This window comes from Eleutherodactylus coqui, chromosome 11 (genome assembly GCF_035609145.1).
Source record: "Eleutherodactylus coqui strain aEleCoq1 chromosome 11, aEleCoq1.hap1, whole genome shotgun sequence".
NCBI classification, from domain to species: domain Eukaryota; kingdom Metazoa; phylum Chordata; class Amphibia; order Anura; family Eleutherodactylidae; genus Eleutherodactylus; species Eleutherodactylus coqui.
Window position 1 is genome coordinate 76,527,087 of NC_089847.1, and position 13,291 is coordinate 76,540,377.

The window sequence follows — 13,291 nt, forward strand, 5'->3', positions numbered from 1 at the left end:
TCAGTGCAGCGGACTGGACGTTGTCATCACTGCCAGTGGAGGAAGTAGGAGCACTGTCTTCAGTCCCATTGAAATCAATCGGAGCACTGTGCTCCTATTACACTTTCCTGCTCCTCGCATGGTCAAGCTGTCACGCCCTGTCCTGACCATTGTGTTTTATTCGTTCATAATCGCCCAGAATCCTTGACTGCCCATGGTGTTCAAAGACTTTTGACCGAAGTGTATATCAAAAGTAATGCCACTGTGTTTCTTGTAATTAGGCATATTAACCCTTTCCAATCCACTGTCTGACCTCTGAAGACATTATGATATAAGGCCATACAGCTCCGATGTTGGAAGATGTCCGTCGGGGTTCTCTTACTGTATATTGCCAATCTCTCTGCTGTCAGCGCCTAACCAACGTGTCACCTCATGCAGTACTGGCTTTAGCCAGCATATAGCGCCGTTGCATAACAGCCCCCTAGGAAAACCAGGATACAAAGTGGATTGTTAAGGGTTAAGATACATGGTTAATAGAAGTCCTAGGTTTGAAATAAAGAGGTAGGAAAAGGGTGAAGCAAACCTGGTGTATTTAAGGGTGTGGGGTCTGGTCAGCTCCTTGAGGTCAGAGAGACCTCAAGGAGCTGAAGAGAAAATAGTGTGAACGTGTGTGAAACAAGTTTCACTAGGGAGGCACTGCCGACCAGATAGATCCACCAAATGGTGGTCAAGTGGAGTGAGTGAAGATACAATACTCGCATTTAGGCGCTGCTTTCCAAAAAAATTAAACAGACACTGGGATAAAATTTTCCAACTTCTCTTTTTATTAAGGCCTCCTTCACACGGGCGACACCGCATCGCTGCAATTTTCTCGCAGCAATACCGCGATTTTGTAGCGCTACAAAGTCGCATGTGACGCTACAAAATCACGCAACTTTGTAGCATCTGCTATTGTCAAAGTTGCATCGCATGCAAACCGCGTTTTCGTGTGATGCAACAGAGAGCAAGGCTCCATAGAGAGACATGGGCTACAAAACCTCGCGTGTCGCGGGCATATCGCCGGACCTGCGAGGTTTGTGTGTTGTTTTGTAGCATGCTACAAAACATCTCATGTGTGAAGGAACCCATAGGAAACCATGGGCTTCTCATACATGCAATTTGTAGCATCGTAGCAATGCTACAAAATCGCACGACTTTGTCGCCCGTGTGAAGGAGGCCTTAATCAATTTAAACAGCAAATATGCATTTTGGGATAGGCCCTTTCATCAGTCAGGCTGGGAGAAACTTCACTGTTGGGGCTGGAGGATTTAACCCAAAAGCGCTGATGGCACCAGAAGGCGTTGAAAGCGTCCGATGCAATATGGATGAAACCCGCACGACTAAAGAACCTATTACTCTCTATGAGTTTATACACATGGGCTATTTTTCTCTCAGGCTTGGTCCAAGATAAAAAAAAGTCGCAGCATGTCCTATTTTTGGACAATTGTTGTTCTTGTATATGAGCACAATGGTATTTTTTTTTTCTATTTTAACTATTGGAACAGCGTACAATTTTTTCACGTGCATGAAAATTGCATGTACAGCGATGCATTTTCGAAGCCAAAATGCATCGCAAGCGCAGAAAAAAAAAAACCCACTCGCCATGTAACTACAGCCCTAGGGCTCATTCACATGTGCGCATTGTCACTGCGTATTTCCCATGCGTAACACGCGGTGAATGGAGGCAATGAAAGTCTGTACTTTCATTCTTCCATTCACACCTGTGTTGGAACTGCAAGGGGACACTGCGTATAAAAAACAGGAGAAATAAATGGAAGCATGCGCCATTTTTCCTCGTTTCATATAGAGCACTTGAAGAGGGGCTGCGTATTAAAACGATGCCCCATCGTAATGCCTGGGAATGGGGAGCGTTTAATACGCAGCCCCGCACTGTACAGAGCGGCCGATTTTGAAAAACGTCACACTGAGCATGTACATGACGTCAGAATCGCAGCCCGCACGCCATCTATGCTGACTCTAGGCAGGCACAGTGTAGGGGCTGTGAGGAGTACAATGCTGCAAGGCTCACAGCGTTGTACTCATACGCCCGTGTGAATGTGCCCTTATGTGCAATTTGTCTTAATCTTCACAAAAGCCTAGAACATGATGTACTCAAAGGGTACGTTATTTGGGTGTTTGATGTAGAAGTATCCTAGCAACAGTCAGCATTTAAATATAGAACTTCTCGGAAACTTTCACATAACAAACACAGTATTCATGGGAGGAAGAGGAAAATCAGTTTGCCTCCGCTTACTGCATCATTATCGGAAACATTATTGGAATAGTTCTGTAATGTGGGAACAACACACAGCGCAGGGGTTAAATAAGGAAAGAGAACATACCAGATTATATACATATATACACACACACATTATTATTATTGCGATGTACATCACACAGAATATGGCACAAGCATATTTTGTACTCCCGTAGAAGAAAGGTCACCACTCACATCTGTCCCTGCACCATTGGAGCTCACAATCTGAATTCCAAATTAACTTATTGGTATGATTGTAGAGTATTATCATGATCACATGCTTTTTAAACAATACTTGTATAGGATGATGGCATCATTGAACTATGGTGATCATGTATGTAAGTACATGTATCTACTTGTATTGTTAGTACAATGTAAATCACGGAGCTCTTAGCACTGCGCATTATAAGTGTAGTACGCTGGCTAAATATGCTCGTGTGAGTGATCCCATAGGCTGGGTTCACACAGGGCACATTTATCACAGATTTGCTGCAGAAATTCTGTGTGGACATTCAACAGAATTTCCGCATTTGCGGCAAAACCGCTGACCAGCTTAATTCGATCTTGCGTTTATTGTTGCGTATTATGTGCGGTTTTTCTGCACAAAAAAAAAATATGCGTTTAACCCCTTCATGACATGGCCTATTTTGGCGTTGAGGACCAAGCGATTTTTTGGTATTTTTCCATCTCCATTTTTCAAAAGCCATAACTTTTTTATTTTTCCGTGGACGCGGCCGTATAAGGGCTTGTTGTTTGCGTGGCGAACTGTAGTTTTTATCGATGCCAATTTTGGGTACATAGACTATATTGTAAAATTTTTTTTTTTTTTTTAATGATAGCAGAGAGAGAAAACGCATCAATTCTGCCATAGATTTTTTTTTTTTTTTTTACACCGTTAATCATGCAGCATAAATGAGACTTTCCATTTTTTCTGCAGACCGGTACGGTTACAACGATACCAAAATTCTAACATTTTTTTTAGGTTTTCCCACCTTTCTGCAATAAAAACCCTTTTTTTTGGAAATCTTTTTTCTATTCTAAATTGCTGCATTCAAAGTCACGTAACTTTTTTATTTTTTGATGTACAGAGCTCTATGAGGGCTTATTTTTTGCGAGACGAGCTGTAGATTTTATTGGTACCATTTTGGCGTACATACGACTTTTTTGATCACTTTTATTGCGTTTTTAGTGAGGCAAAATGCTAAAAATTTTTTTTTTTTAGCGTTTTTTTTCGGTGCACAGTCAAAAGCATGTGCAACTTATCGTACGTTACGGACGCGACAATACCAAATATGTGGGGTTTTATTTTTTTTTTACCTTTTTTTATGCTAATCTGAGAAAAAGCATAAAAAATGGTTTTTTTACTCTTTTTTTTTACATTTTTTTAAATTCATTTTTTAAATCTTTCTTTTTTTTACACTGTTTGTGTCCCTCTGAGGGACTTTAATTACTGCCCTGATGATCGCTGTCATAAGGCATGGCAGAGCTGCTGCTCTCCCATGCCTTATCGCTCATACAGCGATCTCAGGCATAGGCAATACAGGACGCCAGTGTCTGGCGAGTTCCGGCCGGAGACACAGAGGGAGCCGCGCTCCCGCTGTGAACTCTTTCCCTGCCGCGATCTACTTAGATCGCGGCAGGGAAGGGGTTAACAGTGGCGGGCGCATCTCCGATGTCCCCCCGCTGCTGCAGCGAGACGCCGGCTGTGAGTGACAGCCGGCTCCCGCTGCGGGATAGCGCTGGATCACATATGATCCAGCGCTATCTCCAGGACGTAAGTTTACGCCCTGTTGCGGGAAGTACCCCGCTCCCAGGATGTAAACTTACGCCCTGCAGCGGGAATGGGTTAAAGCTGCAAAGTTTTTTAAATTATTGCCAGGGTTTTTTAGTGTGCGAACATGGAGGCCTATGGACAAAAAAAAACACAGTGGAAACGTCCAAAGAATTGACATGCTCTGTCTTTAAAAAGCGCGACACAACAACAATTCAGCACTGCGGCAGTGCGGAAAAATTCCATTCTGTGAAAACAACTTTTTGCCAAAACACATTGACTTGGGTTTGCATTGCAAATGTCCCGCAGATAGGCAACGGAAAAACGCAGCAAATCCGCAGCAATTCCGCCCCGTGTGAACCCAGCCTTAGTCTTACCTCAAAAGACAAACAGAGCAGAAGGGTGAACAACCTGCCTGCCTGCGTCTGACTTGCACCCCATGATTCCCTTTTTTAAACAGAAGGATAGCATAACAGGAATATGAGAGTAGTATGTTACTATATGCAGCTTTTTTAAAACACAAGAGAAATCCAAACTTTTTGCGCAACGGAAAACAAACAACAATCTCATAGGTCACTTTGCATGTTACTTATGGATTACAGCTGTTAACCCAAAAAAATCTGTTTGGTTTCCCAATTATTCTTTACTTGCAGTGCATGCTTTCTATAAGTTAGGGCTTCCTCACGCAACCATAATGTAAAATCCATTGGTTTTTCTCTATCCTAGGAGCAAAATTACAGCAACACCGGAATGGAACCTGCTACACAGACATGAAGGAGTCCTTGTCTGTACTGTTACACAATAAGACACACATACTGTACACAAAAAAAGAAGACAAACTTACATGAATTTTGCAACAGCCAGTGCCCTTTCTGAATCGGCAGTCCCCTGTAGGAAAATGTAACACGTATAGAAACATAAGTTACAAGAAAAGCACAAATAATTGATTTCCCAGAGTTGTTAAATACACAAGAGTGACAATTTTGTCTTTCCATAGAAGATAAACTGTCGATCAAGGACAAAAGCAGGAACGGGTCGGGTTCCAGCTGCGGCATCCCGCAGGGGAATTCAACCCTGTGTACCTGTCAGTTGTCTTTGTGTGCAGGTGGACTCCTGTACTGCGGATGTGCCGGCCGTCATGAATGTGCAGTACAGATTATCCCACGTCGTCGCTAGGCAATGACGCGGATCCCACAACCCTTCCACAATGCTCACTGCGGAAGGGCCACAGGATGAACAGCTTTCATTGAATTCAATGGAAGCCTATTTTAGTGAGGGACCTGCATGGACGAACATGCTGCAATAGTTCCCCTGCAAGTGGAAAATCACTTTTGCATAGCAGGTAAATGGCAGCTATTTACTGCGGAATCTGGGGGCAGATGCCGGCCATGGATTCTGCAATGCAAATCCGGCCGTGTGCAGGCGACCTCAAGTATTAAAATCTGATGATTCAGAAAAAGCATTTTGGATTTATAAAATCTCAATAGGCAATATAAAAATGAAATGGTGTTAGCAACAGAAAAGCAAAATCACTGACAGCATTAAAAGTAATCCCCCAATGTTGTTATATATATATATATATATATATATATATACACACACACACACACACACACACACACACACACGGGAATAAATATATTTGTAAAGCACAAAGGAATGCTGAGATATTATTGGTTATTTTATGAAGAATACAAGTATTTACTAAAGCAAACATGCCCAGGAGAGCTGACAGGTGGTCTTGAAAGCTGCCCGTCCATGGGTGTTGTGATATCCCGCGGCAATTCTCCGCCGCGGGAGCCACAGCCAGGGAGCAGGAGCCAGCTGACGGCTCCCCGCGGTGAGCCTGTGTAACAGATAGGCTCACCGCGGAGGATCGTGGCAATTCACAGCATGCTGCGATTTACCGCGGCCGCGAGTGGAGAATGGCTATGATTCTCCACTCGTGGACAGGGGGGCTGCGCTTTCCGTAGCAATGCTATGAAAAGCGTTCACTGCATTCCCCGCGGCTGGATTATCGCCGCAGGGAACGCAGTGAAAATTTGCCCATGTACAGGAGGCCTAAGTAGCATTCATCTACCACCACCAGCTTCACACAGGTATACTAGGTTATAAAATATCTGTCGTGAACATCTTATATGAACACTCTTACCATCTGAAATACAATCCGATCTTTCTCCTTTTCACAAGTCTGAAAAATGACTCTCTCCGTGGGGGCAACGTAGTCCACTGTCTGGAGAACTTCTGCAGTTAAAACAAAGTACAATTAAAGTATACATTGCTAATGCTGATATTTAACAATACCATAAAGTGTTTTTGTCATCGTTCACATGTTGCTATTGAAACACAGTTTTAGCAAAATTGTGTCAAAAAAGCAACAGGTATAATAGACTGAAGCGTTTTTGGCATGGTTTTGTAAAAATCACGATATAAAAAAAGGCAATAAAACAGGAACCTGTGAACATTGCCAAGTTCGCGTATACCATACTGAGGTTTTAGCTTCTTCAGAAAAAAAAAATCTTTATGAAAATGGTGAGTGCTACACATTCCTTTGCATTACCCCATCACTGTAACAATACTGTCTGCTGTGATTTCAGAGCGACAATAATGGCCTAGATTGCAACACATAGATGCAGCGTGTGCCGGGGTTTTAACATCTGGCTGCAGTATTTTTCAGCACAAAAATGCTAAGAAATACATTATTTAAGACACAGCCAAACTGTGTGCGTGATTCCAGCCTAAAAGGATTGTTTACATGAGTAGGAATATGGACTCTTCATAAGGAACAAGGAATATCTATATCTATATAGAGACGAAAACCCTCACGGACTGACTCACCACTAATTCTCCAACATCCCGATGTCGTAGAAACTTGAAATTTGGCACGAGCATTGATTATGTCATATATAGGAAAAGTTACTGGGTCCCAACTCGATTATTCAATTCTAGCACAAAAGAACTAGCGTCCAAATTTTATGTACGTACGGAATCTAATTCTCTAACTTCCTGATGTCATAGAAACTTGAAATTTGGCACAAGCATTGATTATGTCATAAATAGGAAAAGCTAATGGGTCCCAACTCGATTATTCAATTCTAAGCGCCAAAGAATTAGCATCCAAATTTTATGTACGGAATCTAATTCTCTCACTTCCGGATGTCATTTTATATAAAGGAAACGTCGCATGGTTACCTCCACGTGGTGTTTCCTGGGTAACGCAAAGAACCATGCAAAATGGTGAACATATTTTTTTCCTCGGTATCTCTCAAGTAACCGTGACTTCATAAGATTTTCCGTGTGAACACCAGATAAACACCAGTACCAAATTAACTCGGGCGAAGCCGGGTATATCAGCTAGAGTACAATAAAAGAATGATAAAAAATGTGTACATTTGTCAAATAATAAAGGGTTTGCCCCACTTCTAACTAGCTGACTATCAAGGCTGTGTTGCCAGAGCTGTCTACTTGTGACAACACAGAAGTTCCATAGATTACTAAAGCGTTCCGGAGGAATAGCTGATCGGCTCGGGTCCCGTGAAGCAGAGCCCCGCTGATCAGCTATGAATAACCTTTCCGGAGGCATGCAAAAAATATGCTAAACAGCATAAAATGTAAAGATGACTATAACACTTTCCTGCTGTGTTGGCAGTCTTTTTGGTACCAATGACAGCTTGTTAAATCAGTGAGCTGACATGTCATAGAGCCCAACCATGGCAGTTATCACTACATACCACAGTGCCTTTACTATAGGCAGACTGACAGTCAATGGTGAAGTACAGAGGAGATCAGTGTGAAGAACAGGTAAGAGGAGTAGATACTAAAGTTTATTAGTTTTGAACTTTACACTATTTGAAAACCTTGGAAACCCTGTTAAACCTGTGACTTAGATCTTAATAAGAAAAGCAGGATTACAGAAAAACAATGTTGTGTCCATCACGGTTCCTGCCATCAAAGTATCTCTTTCCACAAATGATCTTTAATGACCACAATGGCACCATCATGCTTCAGATCAGCTGTCTATGACACAATAAAGCACGGAGAAGAATAATCTGACTAAGGCCAATTTCACATCTTCGTCGGAAGCTCCAGCTGGAGGTACCGTCACAGATGCAACTCAAAGTACCAGAAAAAAAAAGCGCTGCATGCAGCGCTTTTTCTTCCATTCAACAGCCAGGCGGAAAGCAGACAGACCCCATTATAGTCAGTGGGGTCTGTCTGATGCTGTTCGGTTCCATCCGGAGATGGAGCTGTTCTACCGCAGGGATTTGACTTTCCAGCTCCCCGAAGGAAACCGGACCCCCCCGAGTGCAGACATGAAACCATCCTAAGCCCGTCAACATTACAGTCTTTGTACAAATGCTATAAGCAAACAAAACAAATTAAAATAATGAATTCTTAAATTTAAACAAATATTCACCTTACCATTTACAACTCGCTTACACTGCAACATCTTTATATCAACCAGTTCCTAAAGGAAACCAGATTAAAGTCCATTATATACACATATGCACAAACATAACCATATCTGTGTAAGGCCATTTATAGTGTATATAAATATTATATATAATATATAATTTTATTTAACATAAATGAATGGTAATAATGAATTTTCTTTTAAGTGGCATATAGAAGATAAAAGGTCATGCACTGTAATTGACCACAATTTATTCAACATATAGATTTCACTGCGACAAAGGAAGATCTACTTAGAAATATTATCACTGAAAAATTCCTATAAAATTTAACTTTTATTCGTTTATTTAGATAAAAATGGTTAGGATCCGAGACAAACGCACATACAAATTTCTCTAGCCAAATTCTTATGCGCCAAGGGTACACTTCAGAGAGCAGTAATGGTTAATAGTCCCATTCTCCAAACACAGTTACTCTCTGACCCTATCGGCATGTATGATCTTAGACTAGTAGCGATGATTTCATCTGAGGGGTATAAAGATTTAAAGCCCCTTTGATCTACTTAGTTATGTCCAAAGATCATAACAAGAATTAGTGTCCAAAAATTAATTTGTCACTAGAACACCACAATGTTCAGCTTATTGCGTAAACAAAAATAGCTCTTTGTAATATAGCTCATAATTCAACAAAAATAGCTTTGTAATATAGCTCATAGCGTTTCTGCCGACCGAACAGCTTATCAGCAGCATAAGTGACCCAAGATAACATACTACCCCACATTTGGGGTTGTGCTAGAATTAAATAAATGCTGAATGAGCAGAAAAAGGTCTCAAGTCTAGAGCTTTAAAAAAAAAAAAGAGAATTAATATACACTATTAGTCTCTACACTGGTTCCTGATAGGTTAGAGAATAGGATACGATAACCCTACGGAAAAACAATCTTAGCTCAATTAGGACATAGTTTCCCGTGCTTCCAGAGGGACTATCCCTTAGTAGTCTAATTGTTAATAGGATCTTCTCCCTTTATGGAATCAGGAGGCATTCATCCCCTGGATAGTCTTTAGAACCCCACCTACCGTGTATCCCTGAAAATAAGACCTAGTAGAGGTTTTGCTGACATTCTAAATATAAGGCCTCCCCAAAAGTAAGGCCTGGCTCTGTCCCTGCTGTGTGAGTCTGCTGTGATGAGCTCCCCCTGGTGGCCGGAAGCTGCAATACCGTCCCTGCTGTACAAGTGGTCCAGAAACTGCTGTGGGTGATCGTTACAGTCTCAGGATAGTGTGTGGGAGCCAGGTACTTTACAGCCCTTATTTTTTGTGGCCCTGTGTGTGAGTCAGGCAACCAGTGTGTCACTTTGATTCTTTTGGGGGTGATCATTACAGTCTCCAGACAGTGTGTACATGCAAAATAATGCTAGTAACAAGAAATTCTTGATAGGAGTCACAGTTTGTCTGGTTATGCTGGTTTGTGATGACAACTACTGTACAGTACATAATAAATGTTCATTTTTTTTGTTCAACAATACATGTGAATTCCTTATGGAAAAATAAGACATCCCCTGAAAATAAGACCTAGCGCAGCTTTGGGAAGCAAAAATTAATATAAGACACTGTCTTATTTTCGGGGAAACAGGGTAGTGACCTAATACTGATATTATGGCATGCCTAGCAGAGTGAGAATTGTTGGTGAGGTTCAACAAAATAAAAAAGCAGGAACGAAAGAATATAGCCTCCAGTCTTGATGGTAGACTGGAGGTGTCGGATTTAACATCTGAGATGCTATGCCATGTTCCTGGCTAGACATGTAACCTAATACCTGCTCATGATTGAAAATAATAACTCCGTTACAAACCGGGCATCTAGCATGATGAATTGCCCGTTATGTGGCGACAACCGTTTATCTAACATAAGGTCACTCCTTGGTAGCTATCAGTTGGGGCATATTTCAATACTAGCTGAAAAATGATTGGCCTATCCTTCGCTTCTGGTTTAATGAGGGCGTAACAATGTAGTCCAGAGATCCACTTGAATGTATTAGTTACTATATTCCTTCTTTTATGTGTCAGCGAATAAAAACCTTCTCGTGTATTGTTTTTGTTAGTGATTATTTCACCCGTGTCACTTTTCAATACTATTATTGGGACCATGTTTCCATGTTGTATTGCCATTGATTGATCACTCTTTCAACTCTGGTCCGTCCATAGAGCAGCGATGTGATCCAGAAATCCACTTAAATATAACAACTGCATCCCCTTTTTTTATGCGTCAGAAAACTAAACACAGTATCTTATATTATTCCTGTATTTCCCCCCATGTCGTGTTTTATTACATGGGTTAAATACAGAAAAATAAATTCATTGGGTGCATATACCATGTATATCATAAATTAATAAAAGTTAAACTTTATAGGAATTTTTCAGTGATAACAATTTATTCAACAAAAGCCTTCACTTGATATACATCTAACTGAAATTAAAGCGGTTGTGCTAAGATGCACAACTCCTTTGACAATGCAGGGTCTCATTCTCAGCACCCCTGGGTCTTTTACAGTCAGTCTTTAAAAGGGAAGTCCCCAGCTGCTGCAGCCAATCGCATGCGGAGGTCCATGAGTGGCTGCAGCAGCCTGCAATGTTCCATATAATGCAGCTTGTTAACACAGTGTCAGAGGGGAGACCGGAGCAGTTATTTTTATATATGGGGAGACATTTTATTTTAAATGTACATAGACAACTCCTTTAATAGGAAGACACTAAATGTACAGTACTTAAGTATTGCAGTATATTGTATATAAGATCAGATGACTGCTGATTCAAGTCCTCTGTATGGACTCAAAAAAGATTAAAAAAGTTAATAAAGTTTTTTTAATTAGTAGTAAAAATATTCACAGTTGTCGCATCAAAAAATAAAAAAATAAAATGGTTATTTCTGCATCCATAAAAATCAAATTAAAAATAGAACTCTTAGTAACTCTTAAAAAAAAGAAAAAATTCATATGTGCCCCAAAATGGTACTAAGAGAAACTACAGCTTGCATCACAAAAACCAAGCCTCATACCAGTCAATCGTTATGTGGCTTGGTTTTAAGAGTTAACAGTTATGAGGGTCAGAAGACGGCAAAAGTCAGCCTTTCCTGGAGTCTCATTGAAGTGAATGAAGTGGCGGTGCACATGTGTGACCATGAACTGCCACACACTTCAGAACTGAGCTATGGCTGGGGTGTCTGCACGATAGGTAAAACTTGTTGTGCGGCTACGCCTCCAAGTTGTGAGCGCGGAGTACAGCATCTCAATGTAATATCCACAACGTGGAAGGTTATGTGCAGTCAAAAAAATATTAGAGGCTCAAGTGATTACTGCGCTCTGGGTGAATCCCTCACCCCCGTACGGTATATCAGACGTATCAGCCGACAACAATTTCCTATTTGAATCATCCTTTAATGGAGCAACGGAGATCAACAGAGGATAGAAGGCATGAAGAGCAATGGCTCTTCAGATAGGTGTGCAGTACCTATCATAGACCCCTTTGGTGTACAACTATTTCCATAAACTGTTATAGTCTCTGACATGCGGATCCAGGTCATATTTCATGGCTTTCAATAAGAAGCTGTAATGAAGGTGTTTCAGAGGAGTACGAATTCCAGCAGCCACCGATATTATTAGCCAATGAGAACTATATGTTACATGTTTGGCTTCTGCAAGTGATGGCAGTCTGGTTTTTGAACTAGTTTGTGCTGCTGGGACTTTCCAGGAATTGTGAAGCGAAGTCCTAACAGCGACTGAGCTGGAGCTTAGGCCAGTTTCACATAAGTACACATGTAGGGATCTTGCAACTGTATTATGTTTGGTAAAACTGACCTAAAAGTTTGCCTGATCCCAGAAATGTAAGAGGCAAATTTTGATTAAACCGCATCTGTTAAATATGTTACCACAGTGTGGGATGCATTGATATAACACTCCACAAACCCACCGATTAGTTGTTAGCTATACCTAGTGCAAAAGTGTGCAACCCAAGTTACTGCAGCTACTGCTCCCTGAAGTCATCATGTTAATGGGGAATAATGTAAAGCCATATAGTGAGAAGGCTGTGTTTGCATTTGGGCTTATTTCTGAATTGCAAGAGATGCGTTCTCAGTAATGAGCAGAGTGGGTAACTCCAGCTCCTAAAAGGGAACTTGTCAATGGAAAATGCAGTCCAGTCTGTGGGCAGCAGGTTATACAGCAGGAGCACCTGAGCACATTGATATAAGGTTTGTAGGAAATAGTTTAATAGAGCCTGTAAATTATACATTTTAAAGAACTATATACATTTGGCATCACCATTATTGCACTGATCAACAGAATAAGCGATAACAATTTTTACTGCACCATGAGTATCGTAAAAACATACCCCCAAAAATGTTCAAATTGCATTATTCCTATTTCATCTCATCTAGAATTTCTTCAAAGCTTTCCAAAACAATAAATAGTACATTACCGGCTACCATTTAAAACCCCACTCATCTTGGGGAAAAAAAAAGTTTATTTTGCCTGAAAAATGAAAAAAAAATTATGAAAATGGGAAGGAAAAAGTGAATACAAAGAAAAGAAAGGCCTGCAGAAGGAAGGGGTTGAACATGGTAGAGAAACAATGTGGGCTTGAAGAGCATCTTTTGGGAAAAAGGACTTATTAGCAAAGGAAGGTAAAAGATTCTACCAAGTGAGAGCACAGAGAGTGTTTATGAACTTTTTCTAGTATGAAAGGGGAAAAACATCTGAGCCAGAGTGTTTGCCCGACTGGGAGTTCTTTACAGCTTCGAGTAGGTCCTCCTCACATATTGGTGCTCCAGAAAGACCAC

At 41.0% G+C, this 13,291-nt stretch overlaps 1 protein-coding gene across 1 annotated transcript in view; it reads right to left on the reverse strand.

Annotated features, from left to right (window-relative positions):
- The window catches only part of DUS2 (dihydrouridine synthase 2), a 97,129-nt gene that overhangs the window by 67,648 nt on the left and 16,190 nt on the right, over positions 1 to 13,291 (reverse strand). The window contains exons 3-5 of the mRNA XM_066582681.1: positions 8,469 to 8,514; positions 6,199 to 6,290; positions 4,891 to 4,934 (exon numbers count right to left, since the gene is read on the reverse strand). Of these exons, the coding sequence (XP_066438778.1) occupies positions 4,891 to 4,934; positions 6,199 to 6,290; positions 8,469 to 8,514 (182 nt within the window). The remainder of the gene's footprint in view (positions 1 to 4,890; positions 4,935 to 6,198; positions 6,291 to 8,468; positions 8,515 to 13,291) is intronic.